Source organism: Martes martes, assembly GCF_963455335.1.
Source record: "Martes martes genome assembly, chromosome: 13".
Classification (NCBI taxonomy): Eukaryota; Metazoa; Chordata; class Mammalia; order Carnivora; family Mustelidae; genus Martes; species Martes martes.
Genome location: NC_137901.1, coordinates 47,302,087 through 47,326,551, shown reverse-complemented (window position 1 = coordinate 47,326,551; position 24,465 = coordinate 47,302,087). Strand labels below are relative to the sequence as shown.

Here is a 24,465-nt window from a genome sequence, read left to right as displayed (position 1 = left end):
CCACAAACGGGAGGACTTCTGAGGGAAGGCCCAGGGCCGGAAAGGGCAAGGGACAGACAGTGGAAAAAAAGGATTAAGTGGCCTGCTGTGTGGTTTGGACTATTACACTGCAGGCACTGGGGAATGAGAGACCCGGGGAAGAAGGATGTCACGAGCTGTTCTAGAAAGGTAACTCGGGGTAAAACGGAAGGGGGTCTAGAAGTGGAAAGGAAAGGGGCAGAAAAGTCCCCTGCAGACCCGTCAGGTTCGTGCAAGGGTCCAGGCAAGGATGATGCCATGAAGACAGCCAGTGGGGGGACCAGCATTCCAGGACGCATCCTGAGCCAGACCTCTGCCGGGCACTCAGGAAGCTTCTCACAGATGATCCTAAGCTCGGCCCTTCAGAGCCCATGGCTGATGGGCTCAGGCTGGAGGTGAGGCCACCTGCTTGGGGCAAACAGGCTGCAGGGACGAGTCCCTGCCAAGTCCCACCAGCCCCCACACATGGGACCCTGCCACATCGTGGATCTGAGAGCCCATCCAGAGATTAAAATCGGTAATTACATGACAGAGGTAAGGATGAGGAAGGATGCGAGACAGAGCCTCGAGGTGGAGTAACTGGTAGATGTTGGTGCCATCACATGGTATGGGGTGTGCGGGGAAGGAGATCTGTGCTTGGTTCTGGGTGCACTGGGATGGCCATTCCCGCAGGACCTTGGGGCTGGGGGGAGGTCCACGAAAAGTTGGGGAGGGAGGTGAGAGCTGGAGACACAGAGGAGTAAAGATCCGCGGGTGGGAGTGAAGTGGCCCACAGCACCGTTTCTGCACTGACTGAACTACATTCCCACCGTGGAAAAAACACTAGTCTCCTGCATCCCTAACTGCCACAATTTTGTTGACTTCCATTTTATAAGACAAGAAGCAAATAGCTTTCTCCTTTAAATATAAAAATTGAGTATTAATTTTTTTTTTCAATATTCAAATCACCCATGGCTGTCCTATCTATCCCATGGAGAATGCTGCCTTAGTCTACACGGGCATGCACTCAATGTTTTATGGGGAGAGCTCAGATTTTTAGAGGGGACCTCCTTGAAATAGAGCAACCACAGCCTAACTACCTCAAGATCACATCCCAGTAATAAAAACAGAACAGAGCTTAAGGCCACCAGGCCAGACCCAATGTCAAGAGTGGCTGGCTCCAGAGATGTGGTTAGCTGACAGCACACTCAAAAATGACAAGGAATGGGGCGCTGGGGTAGCTCAGGTGGTTGGGCATCCGACTCTTGGTTTCGGCTCAGGTCATGGTCTAAGGGTCATGAGATCGCACCCCGTGTCTCTCTCCCTCTGTGCCTCCCCCGACTCTCGCGCACACTCTTGCCCTCTCTAAAATAAACAGATCTTTTAAAAAAGTGACAAGGAGGGGCGCCTGGGTGGCTCAATGGGTTAAGCCTCTGCCTTCGGCTCAGGTCATGATCTCGGGGTCCTGGGATTGAGTCCCGCATCGGGCTCTCTGCTCAGCAGGGAGCCTGCTTCCCTTCCTCTCTCTCTGCCTGCCTCTCTGCCTACTTGTGATCTCTCTCTGTCAAATAAATAAAATCTTTAAAAAAAAAAAAGTGACAAGGAATAATTTCTCTGTCCCCAAGGTGACCCAAAAGCCAGGGTGGTTGTTTGGCTGGCTGAACGATGGTCTCTAGGCCACGTGAGGGCATTCAGGGACAGCAGGCCTACCAAGGGCAGGCTGCTCTCCCTGCTACAGGCACAGGCCTGAAGATCACCCCGCAGGTCGCCAAGCACTGTGACTAATGCACATGGTAACTGCAGCCTGCCCAGCTGGACAGGCCTCCAATGGGAAGCAGCTTCACTGCCCTCTGGTCTAAACTGTGCACCAATCCTATCCCCACTTCTCAAGGGGACACCACACATTTTATTTCATTTTATTCTGAGAGAGCAATAGTGAGTGTGTACACACATGCATTGAGAGAGGTAGAGGGGAAGGGGAGGGAAAGGAAGAGAATCTCCAGCAGACTCCACGCCTGAGCTGAAACCAAGAGGTGGACGCTTAACCAACCAAGCCACCCGACATTTTAAAAATAATTTGATATCATGGTATAAATTCTTATCTGAAAGACAAGAAAAAGCACTACAAGCTTCTGGTTTTGTTACAGTTTTGTTACTGTGATACCACTGGTGGTATGGCAGATGCAACTATGCGTTATCATTCCAGGCACAAGTTAAATGCTGAGTGGTACCTGCCATTCCTTGCTTATACACCATGAACACTCCCACCCCAGGACCTTTGTACTTGTTGCCTGTGTCACTGGAACACTTTCCCCTCCGATATTCACAGGCTCCCTCCTCTCCTCTCCGTGTGAGCCGGTGTCCACCCATCTAAAGCAGCACACTCCACTGCACTCATCTCCTTGCCAGGCTTAATTTCTCCAAATCTCTCATCTCTACCCGGCATCAGAGCATCTGTCTATTTATTTGGTGTTGGCCTCCCTCCACGAGAGCGTGCGCTTCACAGGACAGGGCCATGCTGTGTGCTTGCTGCTGGGTTTCTGGCACCAACGACAGCGTGTAGTAAAAGCAAGTGCCCCCACGTCAGGGGGATGAAGGAATGACCATCTCCCACCACGTACCGTACGCAGTATAGCAAGTGCGTGTGGTAATCTGCGTACACGAAGAAGTCATCGCCTACTTCGTGGTCCAGCATGGAATGGCTGTTCTGGAAGTAATTCAACACGCTCATGATGGTGCAGTTCTTGTTATAGGGTGAGAGAGGGGCTACACAGATGTCCTGAAGTGTCACGGTCTCGTTGTTGTAAAAGGCAGTGATGTTTTCAATGGCAGTTTGTAAGTCAAGAACCTGAAAGATTTTAAAAACAAATCCAGAAACACATCAGATTTCTCTCAGATGGTGACTAATGCCCTGACAGGTCAGACGGTAAAAAGCATTTGGGGAAAATGCTTCCTCACACAAGGGAGAGGACTAAGACATACTGTGGGAACATATGTGACAGCACCTGGGGCCCCCTCTTAGAGATGGCCAGCTGGGAGAGAAACCCTGCTGAGAGGCGTCCCGAGAGGCGGGAGGGGACACCATCACCAGGACAGAACTCAGTGCCAGACACACAAACAGCTCCCCTTTCACCTCCCTGCAGAGGTCAACCACAGGGCCACAGAGGGGAGATGGGGACAATGTGCCCTGTCCTCCTGACACACTACCCCTTACCGACAAAATGCCCCCTACTGCCTCGCTCTGTGCCACCTTCATTCACGTACATTCCCGTACTTTCTAACAGAGAATGCGTTCCTGGAGGTAAACGACTACACTGCACATCTTTTGCAACAAGCTGGGGAAAAGCAACAGATAGTCACTGGGCAGAGAAAAGACTGTTAAAGTCTTGAGACCACTCTGATGTTTTTTCCAGATACCACACTTTCTGTAGGCAAGAACCATATTTAAAGGGAAGATCACGTGATTGTGCAACGTTCATTAAAAAAAAAAAAAAAATCTGCAGGATGCCAGTTGTTCATAGATCGAGTTCTCCTAGCCAAGTGCAACCAGGGAAAGTGGGAAGGTTTGAAGGCGTCTGTAAGAGAGCAGGGCGGATCTTGTTCCGAATGCAGCTCTTACCAAATGCAGGCTGGGGCCCGCATTCAGGCAAGGATAACTTCTTTCCTGCAGGGGGGCTCAGCATGGCTCCTCCCTGGGTCCCCAGCACAGCACAAGAGGCTTCACTCCTTGGGGTCCTGGCACATTCCTTTTCAATTACCAAGGAAAAAATGTACTAAGGTGAATTATAAATACACTCTGCATCTTGATTTCGAGAAAGAACCCAGCCCTGCTACATGAAGGAAGTACAAAAGCCATCTACAGTCAAGTTTTCAGTAAGTTCAACATCCACCGTTTGCTTTCTTGAGAAGTAAACAAAAAGCCCCTTTCCTTCCCCACTGTTGGGTCTTCGAGCTCTCCCACTACGTTCAGCCCCAACCCCATAGCAGGTGGACCCCTCGACATGGTCCACATGGAAAAGCTGGTCAGCACAACCTCGGGCTCCCAGGACCAATGTCTGCTAAGAGCACGTTACCTGGTGCAAGATCCCTCTGTCGAGCGGGGGTCCAAAGGGCACGTCGGAGCCAGAGGGGTACGGCTGATACGTGTGCGTGCTGGTGTGGGGGGCCTGGATGATGAGCTGCTCCGTGCGGAAGAAGGGCCCGAAGTGTGTGTCGAAGTACTCTTTCTCCTGGCGCGCCTGGCTGCCGGGGGCTGACCACAGGTCCACCGGGTTGGTCGTGACCCGGACGAACACCAGGCCTGACGAACAGGCGGCAATGAAGGCCAGGGAGAAGAAGACGATGCAGCCCGGGTTGCGGACGCAGAAGGAGCCCCACTGGGAGAAGAGCTGCCTCAGCCAGCCCTCGAATGCCGCCCCAAGTGCGTCACAGCAGGACGCCTCCCCTGCAAGAGCGGACGGGAAGGGAGGCAGGAGGTTAAGAGCCAAGTGAATCCTGAGAGTCGGAATGACACGGGGATGGGCACCGAGCCTGCCCCGGGGGTGGCAGGAGATCCTGCGCTGCTCCCCCGACCCCGACCCTCAGCACCTACCCGTGTAGGAAGCCACCCTCCTGGCCTGCCCACCATGACAGCCATCCCCATACAGGGGTAAGTGCTCTGAGCACTCTGTCCACAGTGGGGCCCATCCAGCTCTGTGGTTGCCCCTGCTCTCTGCCCGCTATGCCAGCCCCTCCAGCTCTTGCCTCGGTACCTAATTATCCTCCTGTAGGTACTTGGTACCTGGTTCCCATCTGCTAGCCCGACCAGACGGCTACTGCCACAGAGGCAAGGACTGGTCTGTCGGGATCTCAGCCGTGTCCTTGACACAAGCACAGGGCCTGGCCCAGACCTGGTGCATAAACGCTTGCAGGAGACCCCAACAACTGAGCCCACACGATCCTAACCGTGTAAGTACAGAGCTGCCTACCTTTGTCACCGGCATTTACGGAGAAAGCAATGTTGCTGTCAATGGGGGTGTACTCGGAGACAAAATAGCGTTTTCTGAAAAATAAAAGCATGTAAGCAGTATTAGGGGACCTTCATCATATGAGGCTATTTTTCTGACAGTCCTGTAACCCCATTAGAAGCTAACTTCCTTATTCTGTTTTCTTCTTCCTTGACTGCTGCCTTCCCCCGCCCGCCACCCCGCTTCCCTTGTTCTAAGTCCTGCTCACCAGTCTCAGGAGAAAATTTAAGAAGGTTTTTGTTTTGTTTTGTTTTTTTAGGATTTATTTATTTGAGATAGAGTGGGAGAGCAAAAGCACAGAGATGGGGGTGGGGTGGGGGAGGTAGAGGGAGCAGGAAACTTTAGCAGACTCTACACTGAGCACAGAGCCTGATGCAGGGCTCGATCTCACGACCCTGAGATGATGACCTGAGCTGAACCAAGAGTCAGACACTTAACCGACTGTGCGTCTAAGGGACGCAGGCGCCCCTTAGAAGGTATTTAAAAAACAGATTAACAAAGGATAGTTTCACCTTGTAGCCTTCATTTAGGTTTAAGACTTTAGGTCCTTTAAAAGCAGCGAACACAGCGCTGCAGCGGCAATGTGCATTCCTAGTGCCTAGGGCATCGTTCTCAACATCAGTCTCCAACACAAGGAACCAGGGCTCCCTGCGGAAGAGGTGGATTCCAGGCTGGGGCAGGGAAGATATGAGATGAGTCTGGAACATCTTGTGATTCCAGAAACTAAGGACAGGCTTGACAAAGGTGGGGCCAAGGTAAAAACAAAACACAGGAGTCAACCAGAAGGTGCTCTCGATGGTCTAAACTGGAAACATCTGAGCAGCGGGACAAATGGCAGTGTTGACCAGAGCCCACAAAATTAAAAAAAAAAAAAAAAAAAATTCCCTGATGTAAATATAATTGAATCAATAATTAATTAGAGCAGGAAGGATAACTGTTTGTACAGAGTAAGTCCAATTCATAAAGGCAGAAGAGATACAAAACCACCAAAGCACCAAATCACTACCAGGCAAATGCCCCAGCAGTACCCGCTGCAGACAAGAGCCACCAATGGACGCTACAGTCAGTGGACAGTTTTAGGAGAAACGAGGTATTAGCCCAGTTCTGACCCATCTCCCTTCAGATATTGATCAACTCCAAAGGGAGAAGGGGCAACTCTGTAGGAGAGAAACGCAGCAGACACCCTCTCCACCCAGTGACCAAGGTTCGTATCACCAGTGGGGAGATGCAGTGAGATCGTGCAGCCCCCAAATGAGATGCTGAGAAAGACTCATCACTTCTGTGGTGCTCTTGCCACAAACACACAGCCTCAATCTGATCACGAGATCAGATCAGAAAAAGATCTATCAGATAAAGCCTACGGAGGGACATTCTACAAAATAACTGTCCAGGACTCATCAGAAGTGTCAAGGCCATAAAAAACTTCAGAAAATCGGTCACGGACTGGGATACAGTAGTGAACAGAAAGTGAACGCGGAGTGGGGTCCTTAACAGAACAAGGGCGGCAGAGGAAGGTTTTCCTGGTAATAGTTGAACGAAGTGTGTGGTTTAGCTAATACAGCTACACCAGCGTCATTTCTGCGGTTCTGATAATTACATACTACAAGTGACAGAAGTCGTAACTTTAGGGGAAGCTGTGTAAAGGATACATATAAACTCTATTTTTGCACCCTCATGTTCAGTCTAGCATTATTTCAAAATAAAAGTTAAGAAAATGGACTTCCTCATTGTGAATCTAAAAGGATTGTAGGGTGCCTGGGTGGCTCAGAGAGTTAAGCCTCTATCTTCGGCTCAGGTCATGATCTCAGGGTCCTGGGATCGAGCCCCACGTCGGGCTCTCTGCTCAGCAGGGAGCCTGCTTCCTCCTCTCTCTCTCTGCCTGCCTCTCTGCCTACTGGTGATCTCTCTCTGTCAAATAAATAAATAAAAATCTTTTAAAATAAAATAAAAAAATAAAAGGATTGTAGACAGTATTGCATTTGATCAGATTTGAATCAGATTCAGCTAAGAAGGGCTGTTAAGGAATGGGTGATTAATGCACAGTGCTTTAAAAAATCACTCAGCGATTTGAATAAATCACAAAACCAACTTCAAATGTTTAAACGTCTCAGCAGGCCTCTGACTGCCTACTAATTAAACCCAGGACACACGCAATCACAGAGTGTATTCACGTGATACTTGTTTCTTGGCCTCATTAGCCAAGGACTGCCAGGCGCAAGCTGGAAGGGCCACCTGGATCACCCTGCTCTTCTCGCCCTGGGGATCACACGGAACTGCTCACCTATAGCACCACACAGCAAATACTGCTCCAAAGAAGACAAGCAAGAACGCCACGTAGGTGGTCCACATGATGACGTACATGGCGTCCAGGCCCAAGATTCTCCAGGGAGCCGGAGGGGGTGGCGGCTGGGGCCTGGGGCCACACACGGCCGAGCAGTCTTGGCAGCTGCACGGCCCCGTGACCTCGTCCACAGACTCGTCACAGCCCTTGGTGGCGTTGTTCATGGGCTCCATCCCATGGGCCGGAAGATCTGCAGGGGGGATGGGCTTGAATGAATATCTCAGGGAAACAAATGACAAATTCTGCATTCGATGATATTGAAACCCAGTGATAAAGCACACGGACGACACATGGACCACTACCGTAAGAGCAAAAAGGACGGGAGGCTTCCGTGTGATTGCATGAGGTTTTGCTGCCCTGTCCTGCAGAAGTGTGAGTTCCTGCCAATAACTTCGGGCACAGGTTTGTCCCTGAGGTCGGAGCACCCCATATTCCACGGTACAACTCCATGGAGGAGTGAGTCTACCAGGATCGCGGGGCTCCTTAAAAGTCCTCTGTAATGCTTTGGGTTTTTTGTTTTTTGTTTTTTGTTTTAATACAAAACAAAAACCTGGACTCATTCTTTCAACTGGGTAGCAACACCTGAAGGCAATTCCTCCTCCTCCATGCTCCTTGCCAGCCCCCTCAATTAACCAGGGGCGGGGAGAGAATGTTCCACTTAGCTCTCTCACTCCTGGAAAGTCCAGGAACTAGTTACCTGAATCTGTTTATCTTCCTGTTGCAGATTAAGGTTCCCAGGCTTGGGAGTCTACCTGAGAAAATGGGCGTGATGGTGAAAGGCGCCTGGCCGTTGTCCTTATTGAACATGTACTCGATCCAGTTGGTGGCGTTGCAGGCCCCTGCGTCCTTCCCACACAGGAGCCCCAGGGCTTTGTCATTACTGGAGGGGGCCTCCACGTCCCGGCAGGCGTTGTACATGGCTGGCAGAGGAAGGAGGGGAAAGGGCTGAGACACCATGCTGCTTTAGTCACGGGGTTGGGGGGAGATCTTACAAAAGGCACCTCGAATGCGGACGCAGCCATCAGCCCCGCACCCAGAAGCCCCTTGCCGGTGGGTGGAACAGTAAACACCCAGGGCAGGAGTGGAGATTACCCCTGACACAGACTTCTCACCCTGCCAGCAACACGCTGGGCTAGATTCCAAGTAACTTAAAAAAACATAAAAAATACACAGGAAAGGCTTTACATGATCCCCGTAGCTCAGATAAGTCTTATCACCACTATAGAGAACAAGTGGAGGCTGAGGGAAGGAGAAGCAAGAACCCGAGTGTGTTTGCAGTCAGTGAAGCTGGTTCCACAAATCTGGGGCAGGACACCCCACGGCTGGAGTTTGGAACTCTGAGGAGGAATTTGGTTTTAGGGCGGAGGTCACGTGTGAATGAACCTACTACTGCTCTTTTTTGTCTCTGTTTTAGTGCACAAAAAGACAACACACGAAATAAGGGCAATGTCAATGACCTCTTGCACATAACAAAGCAGCCGTAAGGGGGTCCTGTATTAACACTCACTTACCAGTGCCCACCACAGAGGCCGGTCACAGGTGGCAGGCTGGAGCAGAGGCATGCTCCAGGGGCCAGCAGGTGACCCGCCCCCTACCCCCAAGCCCTAACTGACCAGCGGGCTACTTACAACCAGGCCCAGCTACCAACAAAGGGAGAGTTCCATACTCGCCATACCACCTCATCTCCTCCCTTTAAAAGCAGCCCCAGCCACTGCCTCCTTGCAGACAGCCCCTCTCTCCTCTGCTGTCCAGCCTGCTGCTCCCCCGCTCCCACCATGCAGACTTCTGTCCCCTTTATTCTGCCTTAGGTGATTTTTTTTCACTGTCCGTGCCACTGGCTTCCAGCTGGTCCTCGTCCCACACCTGGGGGCCCCCATCTGATTGAGAGACACCCCGTTTTAGACAGCACACCTACTTGTTAGAAACGTCCCAGGATCTTCTTCCCTAAACTCTAAGGAGAAACTTAATAAACTCATTGTGTTTTACCCTCACTCTTGAAAGGCAGTTCGGGTGGAATGACCTCCTTAGGACCATGAGGATTCCACTACCTTCCGGCCTCTGTCACTGCTGGTCAGGAAATCTCCAAATGGCATTCTTTTAAAACGATTCCTATCTTTTTTCTACTTCTTTTTAAGAGACTAGTCTTTGGAGTTTTATAGTTTTTCTATGCTATATTTATATATGGATTTTTTAAGTTTTATTGAAATAGAATTGGCCTACCGTATAGTTCACCTATCTGAAGTCCCCTGAACCCCTTCCCTATGAATACTCGCTCTTCCTGAAGGTAAACCACAACCTGAATTTGATGTTTCCTATGCACGTTTATGTATTTTCATGGTATGTTGTACCCATAGATATGCAGTACTATTTAATATAAAAAACATGCTACATATATCCTGTAACTTATTTTCAGTTTTTTAGGTCATTTGAGTGATACAACTAATTCACACATTTAAGTTTTAACTATTCTATTATAGACTATGACTATGCTCCAATGTTTATCCATTCCCCTCTGAGTTAGCATTTAGTGCCTCTAATTACTTATTTTTTATGAGCTTTATTTATTTGAGAGAGTGTGAGCAAGCATGAGTGGGGGAAGGGGCAGAGGGAGAGGGATAAGCAGATTCCCTGCTGAGTGGGGAGCCTGATTCGGGGCTTGATTCCAGGACCCTGAGATCATGACCTGAGCCCAAGGCAGACATCCAACCGACTGAGCCGCCCAGGGCCCCTATTTATTTTTTAATGGACTTCTTAAAAAGGAGTTTTAGATGGGGTGCCTGGGTGGCTCGGTTGGGCATCTGCCTTGGGCTCAGGTTGAGCCCCACATCTGGGTCCCACTCAGCAGTGAGTCTGCTTTTCTGGCTCCCTCTGCCCCTCCCCCTCCCCACATGTGCTCTCTGCTCACTCTCTCAAATTTTTTTTTTTAAAGAGGAGTTTTAGGTTCACAGTAAAATTGGGCAGAATTCTCATATAACTCCTGCTCAACACAAGCACAACCTCGCCACCATTAACAGTGCCCAGTGGTGCGTTTGTTACACCTGATAAACCTACGATGACAGACCACTGTCACCCAAAGCCCATAGTCTATTTTAGGGTTCACACTAGGTGCAGTACATTCTATGAGTTTTGGCAAATGTATCATGATTGTACCCACTGTCACAGTACTAAACAAGCCTCACTGCCCTTAACACAAACATCAGAACTCTGATTTCAATCACTTTCAACAGATGCTAGATGGTCTTTCTCAGACTGTCCTATGATTTCTAGTTGCTGTAGATCCCTTTCTCCCGCTATTATACCTGCTTACTCTCCCTTATGGTAATGTGTTTCTTCATAGTCAAACCTCCCCTCCTCTACTTTCCCTTCCACACCCTCTCCTCAAGTTTTGCAACAACTCAGAAGTTACATGATTCAAATCCACTAGAAACAAAGTTCTAATGGCTTCTAAAGTGTACAGAAATAAGCTCGCATGCCCTAAAAATTTCTATGTGGAAACTTAGGAAGGAGTTAAGCAAGTACTTTAAAGAGATTGTTTTACGGGTTGTAGTTCAAGTCTAGATAAACATGAAGCAACAATTCGTGCTTCATGGGCCAACGGAATTAAAAGTTATCCCTTTCACATAGCTAACAACCAAAAAGAACAAATAAATCCACTGTCCTGATCAACTATAAAAAAAGGAATAATTAGAAGTTTACTCACCAGTGGCAAAACTCTCTCCAACATAGTACTGTAATTCTTTTACGTTTGTTTTCGTCTGGTTTGTAACAGGATCAACATAATCTTCAGTTTCTGTAACATTCAGAAACTGACTTTGCCGGGGGCTACACGTCAGCTCGCAAAACAGGTTCATTAGGTTATAAAAACAGGATGGACATCTAAAGAAAAAGTAAACTATATTTTGTCTGATCTCACAGATAATAGGGCCAGCAAAAACATGATTTACAAGAAGCAAAGAACATTTAAAATTTATAATAAAGCGACAAATACCAAAGGATGTCTTAAATCCAGTCATTCTCAACCCAAAGCCGGAGGTCTCTTTAAAAACTGCCTCAAGTACTACACATATGTTGTCCAGGTGTAATTTCAGAAAGAGAAAAATGCTTCTCTGAATTCTGTGTTTTGTAATATATGAACATGTTTTGTATTGAAGCTAAAGCGACTAGGGAGCGTCACGGTGACAATTCTGATGAAGAAGAAAAACAAGGGAAAAATGAGAGTCACACGTTAGAATGTTCACCTTCCTACTGGGGGGCTTTTTTCAAGCCCCAGGTAATCTCTTGGCCCTCTTTAAACACAAGAGGATTTCCCTGCGGCTTGAGGAGAAGCTGTAAGGACAGCGGAGGCATTCTCCGACTGTACGCACTGCAGAAGCCATGGGTTTTCATGAGAACTACAGACTGCTCCCCTTCAGGTTCACGGTTGAAGCTCCTAATATTGACCTGTTGGGTGGCAGAACTGGCTCCCCAGTCGGATTCACTGTTATCTACAGAAACTGCTGCTTCATTACACCTGCATTCTCGCAGCACAGCCAAATCGCAGTCACTCTCGACTCTGATCCAGTCCAGGTGCCAGATCCAGAACAGGGGAGGTGGTCCCGGCCTGCAATGCCCTTGGTCTAGTGAGGGAGCAGACATGCCTTCAGGAGTCCTGTGCTTCCCGTGACAAGCACAGGAACCACAATTACACCATCCTAATGGAAACTGCTCCTGGGGTGCACAGATTTCGACCACATTCTATGGATTACAAACTCTTGCCATGTTACCACATTTAATCTCTGCAATCATCGATTTTGATAGTTGCACCATATTCCCTATGTTAGTGTCTCATGATTCGCTATTACAAAGAGAGCTGACAACAGGAGGAACATGTGGTTATCTCTTGATCTTGGTTATCCTTATGTCTATAGCGCTTGTCTAGAGGGGGTGCTAAATAAATGTATTCTGACTGAATGAGGGCTTCAGCCTCGCTCCATCAACATCCCCTAGCCTTCCGTGGGGTATGCTGCACTGATGAGATTCTCGACTTTCTGATCTACTCTACGGTAGGCTGCCCCGAAAGTACAGTTTAGGGGTGGTTTTCCACCCCATATTGCCAATTTAAACCTCTGGGAAGAAGCAGGGTTTCCTTAGTGGATGCTGACAGTCCTGTCACCCGCCACGCTATGCGCACAGACAAGGGCTTCCCTTCTTCCCATGTCCCTCCCACCCACCTTTATCAGGGTGCTTCAGGGTAAAAAATTTAGAAAGATACCATGAGGTGCTGTTCTACAGACCCCCACCAGCTTGCTCTTTTGCACATTTGAGAACCAGTGAGTAAACTTCGAGGAGAACATCTACCACGCAACCCTTTTCACAGCCCTGGTCATAGAGAACAGCCTGGATAGTGGACTAATTTTGACAAAACCAGCCAACTCTGCCAGAACAATCTTGTTAACAGCTACCAAAGGCCAGTTCTAAGGATGGCTGGGACTCTAGCATCTCAAGTCACTGCAGGGGGAGAGAGCCCTGTGCCATCCAGGGGCAGGGAGGGGAGGACAGCCACGCAGAGGACCTCGTGGAGGGGGGATCTCTCATCAAAGACATGGCAGGACCACCTGAACCTCTCCTCCTCTGCACAGCACCCAGAGGCTCGAGAGTGAAAGGACCCAGTTCACAGTGCAGAACCCCTTGGGATGGGGCTGTCTCAGAGGAAGCCCACGCCTCTGCTCTGCATGGAACTGGAAAGACGATGAAGTCTGGTGACTTTTACTTTATCAAGAAATTATGCTTGATTTCTGAGAAGTCCTAAGGCTAGGACTTATATTATTGAAATATATTATATTGAAATAACACAAAAACTAACTTAGGAGGAAATCAGAATGTCCCTGGTTAACAAGCGCTCCAAACCCGTTTTTGTGTGCATGCTGGGCGGCCAGCCTACCTGGACAGAAACTGCAGAGGCAGCTGCAGGCTATCCTTCAGGGTCCGCAGCTGCTGCACGTCGCAGCACACGCTGATGTTGTCAAAGAAGAAGCCCGGACAGAGCTCCTTTTGGGTGAGAAAGCAGCAAAGTCAAATAAGGATACACATTCCTCAATGAAATAAGACCATTTTATTCACACAGTCCTTTTTTTAGGTAAGCAAGGTATGTGTCTGCAAAGTTCTTGCAGGATTCTTTTAAAAGGCTTTCAAATTGGGGGCGGCTGGGTGGCTCAGTCAGTTAAGCGTCTGCCTTGGGCCCAAGTCACGATTCCAGGGCACTGGGATTGAGTACGGGTCAGGCTGGAATTCAGGCTCCCTGCTCAACGGGGAGTATGTTTCTCCCTCTCCCCCCTACCTGTGTGTGTGCGCCCTCTCAGTCTCTCTCTCAAATAAGTACGTAAATACAATGTTTAAAACAATAAAAGGCTAACAAAGTTATTATTTATAAAAGAGGGAGTGGCAAAAATAGAGGCAGTAGAAATATTTCAAAAAAAAATTTTTTTAAAGATTTTTATTCATTTTTTTGAGACAGAGAGCACAAGCAGGAGGGAGAACAGACTCCCTGCTGAGCAGGGAGCCCAATGTGGGGCTCGATCGCAGGGCCCTGAGATCATGACCTGAGCTGAAGACAGACACGTAAACCGACTGAGCCCCCCAGGCGCCCCTCGAATTTTTTTCTTATTTGGAAGCTCACCCTCCTCCCTTGACAATCAGTTTTACCTCTTAGGTTTTATGTTTAAGTTTAACCCAAATGCTATTTACTACTTTCACTGGTTACTCCCAGGAAAGTCAGATGTCCTTCATAATTCTGATGAAAGCAGCATGTAGGTAGAGGAGGCCTGGTGCCCCAAGTCAACTTGATTTTACATTACTTAAGGCTCTAGAACCAGTCTTTTCCCCTGGATTTTTCCAGTTCTTCTCTAATATCCCAGTGTATCAGGAATGGTAAGCAAGACAGCAGAGAACAGAATCCTGGTAGCAAACAAAGCTCACAGATTCTGGGTGGAAAATGGAGGAATCACTAAACCGAGGACAAGGGAGTCACAGCTACCTAGCGGCCTCACTGATTTGAGTCATGAAACCCAGGAACCAGAAAAAAAAGCAAACTTCTAGTACATTTTCAAGAAGCTGCAAAGAGCCACACTTAGGTACCAAGGTCAGTCCCTCAGTAGTAACTTGCTGTGGGGAAACTATGAGAAAGGCATAAAGTCAGCCCCAGGGAAATTCTACCCCGGAATTATGTTATCTTCTGTGCCACGGTGCACCCCAGGTGCACCCCAGATAAGCGTTTGGGATAAGATTTAAGCCTGTTAGTTTCAGCCCCACCCCACCACCGATATTTATGGGATAATTACAGAGGATCTCTCATTAGCATCTTGTGTTCCCAGTGCCACCGACAGCAAACTTACCTGCATTAAATCATACCCGTCCTTTGGCAAGGGTTTTGGTGGCCCGGAATATTGGCAGTTGTACCTCTTGTCTCCAGACGCAATTCCACACTCTCCATACCACACGCAGGACTGTGCCAACACCTACAGAGTCGACACAAAACTCCATCCATCAGGGCCTCAAAGGGTAAGGGAAATTTCAACAACGAAACACCAGTGCAGAACCTTTCAACGTTACCCGCAAATTGAAGTGGCAGCAAGAGGCACTGGGTAGTTAATGTTTTGAAAAATAATAATTAAAATAGACCAGATGCCCACAATGGGCTTATCAAGACAGTCAGTTAAGGGGGTTCTAGAAATTATTTACATGGTTTCTACTTCCTGCCAATTTGTTGATGAAAGGAAGCTATACTTCCTGAAAGATCACTAAAAATCCGTGTAGAGGAAAAAAAGCAAGATAGTATGTGAGTCTGCAATTATTAAGGCCCTATTTTTGCACCTCTGCATGTGAAACTAGCTCCAAATAACAAAGGAACATTTCCACATATATTTAGGTTAAATAATATCAGCACATCATGAGTAACATGAAAAGCAAAACCCAGAACACCAACAAACCCTAAGAAGGAATGACAATAAACACCTCGTCCTCAAGATTTGAGAAAGCAAGGCATGTGCTAACTTTAAGGAAAACCACCTCAGCAATCTTCAAAGAAAAATGTTCAACTCCTCCATGGAGGTTTCTCAAGGGCCACTCAACTCATATTCCCCATGTGAGAGTCACAAGGCTGTCAGAAAGCTGGGAAGGGGAGGAGGGTGCAGCGTGAATCAGCATAGTCAGCGAGCTCAGCCACGCTGGCCAGGGCCACGGGCCTGACGGGCTTGCAATCATCTGTCCCACAGGGAAACAAAAATTATCCAGAAGCAACCATGACTCCCAGGACACCTCATGGAAAAGCCATTAAAAAAATCTGAATAGAAGCAACAGAGTGAATTCTCTCCAGCACCAGTGGCTCATGACCAGCACACAGGCAAGAAGGTCAGTCCGTCTGCTGGTCTCCAGCATCAAGACACAAATCTCACCATGGGCTCCCGAAATGCTAAAAACATGAAAGAAAAAACAGCTCACAGGAGGCTGGGGTGTGTATGTGCAGGGGAATCGAAGGGCTCAGAAAGACTTAATTCATTCTTCAGATATGCTAAGATTTATTTATTTATTTGAGAGAGAGTGCATAAGCGCAGGAAGGTCAGAGGGAGAGGGAGAGAATCCCAAGCAGACTCCCAGCTGACTGTAGAGCCTGCTGTAGGGCTCCATCCCAAGACCCTGAGATCACGACCCGAAACCAAGAGTCGGATGCCTAATCGACTAAGCCACCTAGCGCCTCTCATTCTCCAGACATTTTATCTTTTAAAGATTTTATTTATTTATTTGACAGAGATCACAAGTAGGCAGAGAGGCAGGCAGAGAGAAAGCGAGAAGCAGGCTCCCCGCCGAGCAGAGAGCCCGACTCGGGACTCAATCCCAGCACCCTGGGATCACGACCTGAGCCGAAGGCAGAGGCTTTAACCCACTGAGCCACCCAGGTGCCCCTCCAGATATTTTAAAACAGAAACCATCACTTACTCCTATCGGGACTCATTAAAAGTTATATGTTTACCCACAAGGAAGGGAAATTATACAAAGGAGGAAGTGACAAGTATTCAACAATGCCACATATCAAACTTGCCAAGAAGTTGCAAAATTCCACCACCATTTTGATTTAAAAAGAATTGCAGCAATTAGGCCACGAACCTAGCGATTCCAGGGAAAGTACTGCTTTTTCCAAAACTCCAGTTTTACAACTAAAAGGAAATTATCCATCTACTGACATTTGAAAAGGCTTTCTGCCTTTTTTGCAAAGAAGGTGGCATAACTGCTGATACTGACATTTAAACACAAGTGGCCCCTCACCCCCAGACCTTGCAGAATGCTCAAAAGACCCAAGGGGCAAGCAGCCCGGGCCTGGGGCACCCTGGCAAGTCACCCACCGCAGAGAGAGAAACCCAGTCAACAAACCACGACTCTGGCATGACTAACGGGAGGCGGGTCTGGAGTCTCGGTTCCCTTTTCTCAGTGTTCAGTGCTATGAAACAAAGTAAAGGCCCAGCACACTGTGGTTCGCAGTCATCCATTATAACCCATAGCTCTTATTTCAATGCGAAGTTTCCATAGTCCGGCAGAATAGAGGTGGGACAGGGGAGTGGGGGAAGGTCAGGAGCCCCGGGTTCTGATCCTCAGAACCCAGGAGGCTCTCAATGTGCACGCCGAGCCTGACAGCACGTGGGGCAGGTCCCTGGCCTGTGCCGAGCAGTTCTGCTCCGAGAATGGCTCGTAACGGCCGCCAATCTCACAGGTTTGCTGCAAAGATCGGATACAGGACTATATGTGGAATTACCTGGTAAACTCAAAAGCACTATACAATCCAACACAAGGAATGATTACCGTCTTCTAACTGCTGGGACCTCAGTAAATGTCCTAAAGACCTGAAGTAAAACACCTGACATTTCTTTGGGCTCAGGAAAATTGTGCTTGACTCAATGCTTGTAGGTTTGCTTCCCAAGGTCGTCCTGCCTCTAGAAGCACCCCCAACCCAATGGGGCCCAAAGCCACTTAGAAGCCATTTGCTTATGTGCTAGACACTGTTTCACTGCTCTTCATATATTAATGCAATTAATCCTGATGAACAAACTGATGACAGAGTTGCTATCATACCCATTTTACAGATGAGGAAATGGGAGGCACAGAGAAGCTGATTCGTATAAGAGTGGCAGAGTCACAATTCAAACCAGAACATTCCAGTTCCAGAAAGAGACTCTGAATAAAGTGTAATCAACTGCATAACTTAGGTCCTCAGTCTAGCACCACACCGCCTCCCCGCCCTACCTTGCACGAGGCGCGGGCATGGGTGCACTCACTTGCACAGCTGCACTGGTGGGGAACCCTCCTTTCCCCCCTCAGCTCTCTCTCGCCTCCCCTCCCTCTGATCACCCTGGGCTGAAAACCTGAAAACCAGCTGGTGCAGGTGCAGCATTTCTTGGCCTCCTCAGGGGCCTCCACCACCTGACCCTCTCTTCTACCTTCTCAGCCTCACCTCTTTGTGCATCCCTGTGCATCCTTTCGTCTGCTCCTACCAATAAACACTGCTCTGATTTCATCCTCCCTCTTGGTCAAACGACCCCGATGCCTCTCCATCTGCACTTCCCGTGACCTGCCCCACAATCCCAGGCTTCCAAAGGAAACCAGTCCTTCCTCCACTGCTGATCTCTCCTCCTGGGGAAGCTCCTGGTGCAGGTGCCCTTTCTGTGCCCCTTCCTTGCCTGCTGAGCCCACAGCCACCCTTTGTTCCCCTGAGCACTACTCCCCTGTGGACCACCCCCCACCCACCCCCACCACCTCCTACACAGCCACCAGCTGGGCTCTTCCTGAGCTGGGGTGCCATAGCTTTCTGATGCTCCAAAACCTCCATCCACCTTCCTGCTGCCCCACCTGACTCCGGTGTGCACGCTCATATCCCACCCCTCCCTACCTTCTGTCCCATACTGAGGGGGACCTGCCCCACCCTGTGCCTTTGTGCCTCCCTCCCCGACACTCCCCACACTCCTGTTACTGGCCAAGGCCATTCCTTGACCACCACCTCCCCTGGGGTCCTGATGGGCCTGTGGGACCCAGGCAAGCACAGCCCCTCCCCTCCCTGAGCTCCACTGGTCCAGTGGCTCCCTGGAGGGTATGCAGCCGCCTCTCCCAGCATCCAGGCACTGGATCCCTCAATCCTCAGCTCTGGGAGGCTGGTACTGGAACAACACCCTTGTACAGAAGAGCAAACTGCTGGTTACCCAGGTAGAGTGACTCATCTGAGGCCACACCTAAAAATGGCCAAGCCAGACCCCACCTAAGGCCTGGCTGCTTCCTGGCTGTTCAGGAAGCCAGAGTTCCTTATGCCATAGGCTCCTCCCAGAGTCACCCCTGGTTGAGCCACACTCAACTCTCATCTCACCAAGACCCTAGCTGGCATTGGAATGACTGGATTTCCAGTCTCCAAATGGCCACGGCACAGCCGGTGGTCAAGACTTTATGGACCAAGATGACAGGTGCACCTTAGGATCCTCGGGATGTCCGGGCAGCATGAGCTGACGCTGACAGCAAGGGTGCACCGTGCAACCAGCAGCTCGCACACATAGCACACGCCTCCTTTCTAAGCAAAGCACCTGCTTTTCAAAAAGTGAGGTGTGGCTCAACACTGCCTTTACTAGGCTTCGAGAACGCCTGCTGCTGACTTCACATCCGTAAAGCCCACTTGGGGAAGCAACGCGGAAACAAACCTAGCCATGTCTGTGGTCTGCCGGGGCCCAAAGTGCGCCTGACCAAACCTGAGCTCACGGCTGGAGACGGCCGGTGGCTGCACGGAACCAGCCGTCCTTCGGGTCACTGAGCTGTCCACCTAAAAGCTGTCCGTTTCATATCCTGTGTGTTTCACCAGGAGACATGAGCTCAGACGTCCTGAGAAAAGCCACACGAGAGAAAAAGCCCACTGGCAAGGACTGCAGAGAGTGAGCATGCTGTCAGTCACCACATTCAGACGGAACAGAGAAGCATGACCGACCTCCAGGGCAAACAGAATCAGAAACTCCGGGTCTGACAGCCACGTGACACGTCTCGTTAAGGTGGTGCTCCGGGCCCAGAGATCCGAACCCAAAGGATAACGATTCTTCACAGTAGGTCTCGTGGACACCGATCAGGCACACAGAGCTATTTATAACCACAAGAACCATCTTATTGGAGCGTTTTAAAATTTTACTGATCCCTAAAATGTTAAAAATAAACAACTGTGGGGGGTGCCTGGGTGGCTCAGTGGGTTAAGGCCTCTGCCTTCGGCTCGGGTCATGATCCCAGGGTCCTGGGATCTAGCCCCACATCAGGCTCTCTGCTCCATGGAGAGCCTGCTTTCTCCTCTCTCTCTGCCTGCCTCTCTGCCTAATTGTGATCTCCGTCTGTCAAATAAATAAATAAAATCTTTAAAAAAATAAAATAAAATAAACAACTGTGGGATTTATGTCCTCCTCTCCTTATGGACTCCATACCCACTCATCACAAATCTGCAACCATCACAGGTATATGCCAAGTAACCACCCCCTTCTCAGATACAACCAATGCTACTGTATTAGATCTGGGTCTTGTAGGCTTTTAATTCCTCCCAGCAGGTAACCGGTAGAGACAGACAAGTGCCATCACTTTGAAACAGCTTTTTCACAAATAAGCCTCAACAACCCTGCACAGGCTGGCTTTCGGCTCAACCCAACTGCCCCACCATATTCAATCTTCAATCTGGCTCTTTCTTGTAGAGGGCCAAACAGGAAATATAGTAGGCTTATGGGCCGTAAGGTCTTTGCGGAGGATACTCAACTAGCCTGTTGTAGTTCAAAAGCAAGCACAGACGCCAGGCACGTGATGGGTGTAGGAGGCAGGGAGCAAACTTTATTCACAACGACAGGCTCTAGCCAGGCTGAACGTGTGGGCTCCTGCCATGGGATGAAGCAGAATTCACGAGAATCACAACGTCCGGTATGTGGGGAGAGAGGTTCCAAGGGCAGTTTCTGGCTATTGTGTGGACTCCCTAGGAAGACGGCAGAATCATCAGGCATGGAACCCGGCTGCTGTATCTCCTCAGAAACTCTCTGCAGTACCTGCCCCTGCGCTTCCCGATGCAGGAACCGTCAAATCTCTCCAGGAGCTGAAGGAGTTCAAACAGATGACGTAAGCAGTTCAGAAATGAGAACCACTGCTTGTTCTGGCTCTCTACCCGAATTCAGGAGTTACACGGCTAGAGTGAGTTTGCTTGCAAAGGTCAGGTCAGATGACTATTTCACAACATGCTCCGGAGCTTAGCCATCGGGTACACGACTGGCCAGGGAAGTTTCTTGCAGTAATAACAGGGGTTCAGCAAGTTAAAAAAAAAAAAAAAAAAGTCCCTTCTGCTACATGTCAGCCACTACAGCAACAGCTAAACAGACCCTGATGGGGAGCTCTACAGAAGCACACGGATCATGGGGAGAGGGTGTGGACACCAGCAGCAGAGTCCAGCACTCCTGGTGGCCACAGTAAACCTCAAGGACTAACGAACTCATCAGAAAACACTTCATGAACATCGGCCGTGCTAGACACAAAGTAAGGTGATTCCTTCCTTCCCGCCTGGCCTACTTCTCAGATACCCTCTAGTATAGTAGGGCAGCATTTTACAGGTAAGGAAACGGAGGCTCAGGGAGGGCTCTCCGAGGTCACGTGGCTCCTAAGTGACAAAAGCAGTAAAGAGAATGAAGATTTTGAAGGCCAAGTAAATTAAACATTCTCTATCCTGTCCCCGGGCCCCACTCCCCAGCTGCTCCAGCTCCGTCTGTACAGATGTCACCTCAGAGTGTCATACAGAGCGTCCCTCTGGGAACAAACGTGTTCACCTGTAGGAATAACGGCTACCATTTACATCTTCCTATGAACGACTCTAGGCAGCGGTCAAGTCACGTTGGTTACTGCTGAGCATCCTCAGTTCGAGGCCTGCGCTGGCCACCACTCGCGCTCGGCAGGCAGAGTGCGGGCCCGGGTCCTATCCCCTCTGCCACTGTCCTGGATAGGCAGAGTTCACAGCAGAACCTGGAGCCACACCAGCTCCAGTGCCAGCAAGGTGGGTCAGGTCAGGGGTAGAGAGACGCCTATGAAGGGAGCAGAGAAGCTGGCCTGGCCGGTCAGGACAAAGCAGGATGGGATGGAGGGAGAGACACCGAGCATCCTACCCAGAGATTAAGCTGCCTGCCATTTCCCTGGAGTCAGGGAGGCAGACTAAACAAATATGGCAGCACATCTGGGGTAGAGGCTGGTCTGGTATGACTTCCGTTGATGGAAATCTCTGGATTTCTGTTTCACAGCTAACCTGGGGTGAACAGATCCACACAACAAAGGATACTCTGTGAGAGCACAAGGCATACTTATAAATGGGTGTTTCCTTCATACATTTTTTAGTTAGATAGACTCAGCTCATCTTCACTTTCAAATCAGCCCTCCAGCTTGCAGTTGAAGGGACTTGCCCAAGGTCATACTACTAGCTGGTATTAGACATTTCTGAGCCTTTGTACCAAAGTCACAAACTAAAACAAAACCATGAAGGTAGATGGGAGTGTATATCATCCACAGGTCTTTTCCTATGGAATGTTCACTCAGTGTGGCAGGTGAACAAAGGGACAGGCCAGCAGGATAAATCGATCCCTGATTAATCAGTGGCTTTTGGAGAAGCCAGAATGGAGCTAGAAGCAAGCCCTGAAGGAGATGCCCTATTGGCCATCTGGAACAGCTGCTGAACACTCATTCAATTTTGCCTGCTAAACATGGAGAATCTGGTAGCAAGATTTTGAATACATTTAGAAGGCAAGTCAGAAGACTGTGGTTCAAGCCCTTAGTCCGCCATTTACTGGCTATGTGACTTTGGGACATCACTTGATCCTTAGTATCTGTAATTTCCTGCAAAACAGGAAAAACAGCATCCCATGTGTTTTAGAGGGGTCCTGTGATGTTAAAACGAGACCAGATGTGTCCTCGCAATGGAGTACTACACACAAATTAGGTAACTCTTTTTTTAGTTTCTTGCAATCTAGAACATTGCTTTGAAAAAGTTTTGAGTTAACTTACATACCAAACTGATTGGTTTTTCGTAACAACTAGATAACTCCCCCCTATTTTCTCCAGTTTCCCTCTTGTCTACCTGGTTAAGCATTAATTCACTCTTCAAAGGTCAGTTCAAAAACTGACTGCCCATAACATTTTGTTCTTCCCTTTGTTAGACTACATTTTGCATCATATTGTAATTTTATGTATCCCCCCCTTCTTCCAGTCAACTGTGAACAAGCCAAGGACAGAGGCTACTAACATTTACACAGTTTATGGACTGCCTTCCGTACAGGGTCTACTTTTGTATCTACACTGTGCCCATAGCAACCACTTTACATTTATTAAACTAGTGAATGACAGGAACTTTGAGTTCCTCTGGCCGAAGGGACAATAATAAGATAAAGAACAAATTTTAAAACTCCCCTCTCAAGTCCCCCAATAGCATATTTGCATGAGAAACAGGTTTGGGTCAAATATAAAACACAAAACAAGTGAGAAACAGTTTTTCTTCTTTTTTTCCCCTCAGTTTTCTTGCCAAAGCAAATATTCCAAACACTGAAAATAAGAGGCATAGTCCAAGCAAAGAAAATTTTGTTGGGCCACAGTTGATTACTGATTATCACCCAGAAAGCAATGCACTTCTGGTTTCTACCACTTCTGAATCCTTCTATCTTATCCCTACACCTAAACCCACGAAGGCCCAATGACCCGGTGACTCAGAAAAGAGACTCTTGGCCATACTAGAAATGGTAAAATACAGTTCTTGCTCTCAAGGAGCCTACAATCTACTACTTCAATGCAAGCAATATTTTGCTCTCTTTCCATGAGAACCGTAAGAAGTAGGCATAGATGTTAACCCGATTTTATGCAGGAAGAAGACAGAGGCTCTAGAGGATCGCTGGCTTGCCCAAGATCACTCTTGGCGAGAGGAAAAGTCCAGACCCACACCCAGGTAAAGGCTGCTGCTGCAGTGGAAACACAGATTGAGAGCCTCAGAGAGAAGGTCTTCTAGCTGGGGGACAGGATAACAAATCTCACGGATAATGCAGCATTTGAACTGGGCCTTGGAAGACAGGCAGGATTTCAACAGCAAGTAGTTTATTTGGCTGGAGAGCTGATGCCCTTCACAGAACTACAGGTGACAGGGCAGAAAGGGGCACCCACGATCAGATTAGAGATGGTCTAACCCCTGGCTTCCGCAGTAGATAATGTGTCCTCCTTAAAACACCCTGAAAAGCCTCCCTTTGGGGAGGAGTGGAGGGTGGGGAAGGGTTACCCAGGAAAGAGAGATCATACTGTCTTCACACCAGAGAGATTCTTTGTTCTGGGTAATATGACAAACACTGAAGCAATACAAAGACCCATTCAGCAAGTCGTTTTCTTTCTGCCCACTCGCTAAAATAAAAACCTCATTTTCCCTTGGTTACTTATGTTAATGAGATATCTGAGCACAGCCATCAGTCAAGGGGTAGGAGAGACTGGGAAAAAGTAACCATCTGAAATTGGGGTGAATGTAGGTTTTCTTCAATGCTCTCGGGTCAAGAGATTAAACCACTGCTGATCTCTTCAGGAAAAATCATTTTAATGGCTTAATTCCTACCCATACCTCCCTGTGTTCCAAGTTCCTCAAGAAAACCCCTGTAAAAATGACAGACAGGAGACAGACACACAATTTCTCAAAACCACACACATTATTTGGGTGACCAGAAGGTTTACAAACCATGCAGTTTCATGTTCTTTCATCATCTGTAAGAACTAAAAATTAAGAAAGGCAAAAATCCCCCCCAAATGTCTATCAGACCTTACAAAGGACAGTTAGGTCTGTTAATTCTGTGACAGAACTTCCTGAGTGCCCCAGGCTCACCTCAGACAAGGTGCTGTCCCTGTAAGAATTCTAAAAGCAGACCACCCGCCCCCGCCACCTCCCAATCTGTTCAGGGGTACTGGGAGCCTCTGCCCATGCAAGGGAGTTAATTTGTAATATAACAAAGGTATATTTCCAGTTAAGATTTACTGACCTTCCCAGGCATTTTGCAAGAGACTCATGATGAACCTCTGACCTATCTAAAAAGCCCTAGGAGGAGA

At 48.6% G+C, this 24,465-nt stretch overlaps 1 protein-coding gene across 1 annotated transcript in view; it reads right to left on the bottom strand.

Moving 5' to 3' along the window:
* The window catches only part of NPC1 (NPC intracellular cholesterol transporter 1), a 48,985-nt gene that overhangs the window by 19,067 nt on the left and 5,453 nt on the right, over positions 1-24,465 (bottom strand). The window contains exons 2-9 of the mRNA XM_080821258.1: positions 14,715-14,837; positions 13,265-13,371; positions 11,045-11,220; positions 8,097-8,264; positions 7,285-7,534; positions 4,965-5,038; positions 4,071-4,441; positions 2,619-2,845 (exon numbers count right to left, since the gene is read on the bottom strand). Of these exons, the coding sequence (XP_080677384.1) occupies positions 2,619-2,845; positions 4,071-4,441; positions 4,965-5,038; positions 7,285-7,534; positions 8,097-8,264; positions 11,045-11,220; positions 13,265-13,371; positions 14,715-14,837 (1,496 nt within the window). The remainder of the gene's footprint in view (positions 1-2,618; positions 2,846-4,070; positions 4,442-4,964; positions 5,039-7,284; positions 7,535-8,096; positions 8,265-11,044; positions 11,221-13,264; positions 13,372-14,714; positions 14,838-24,465) is intronic.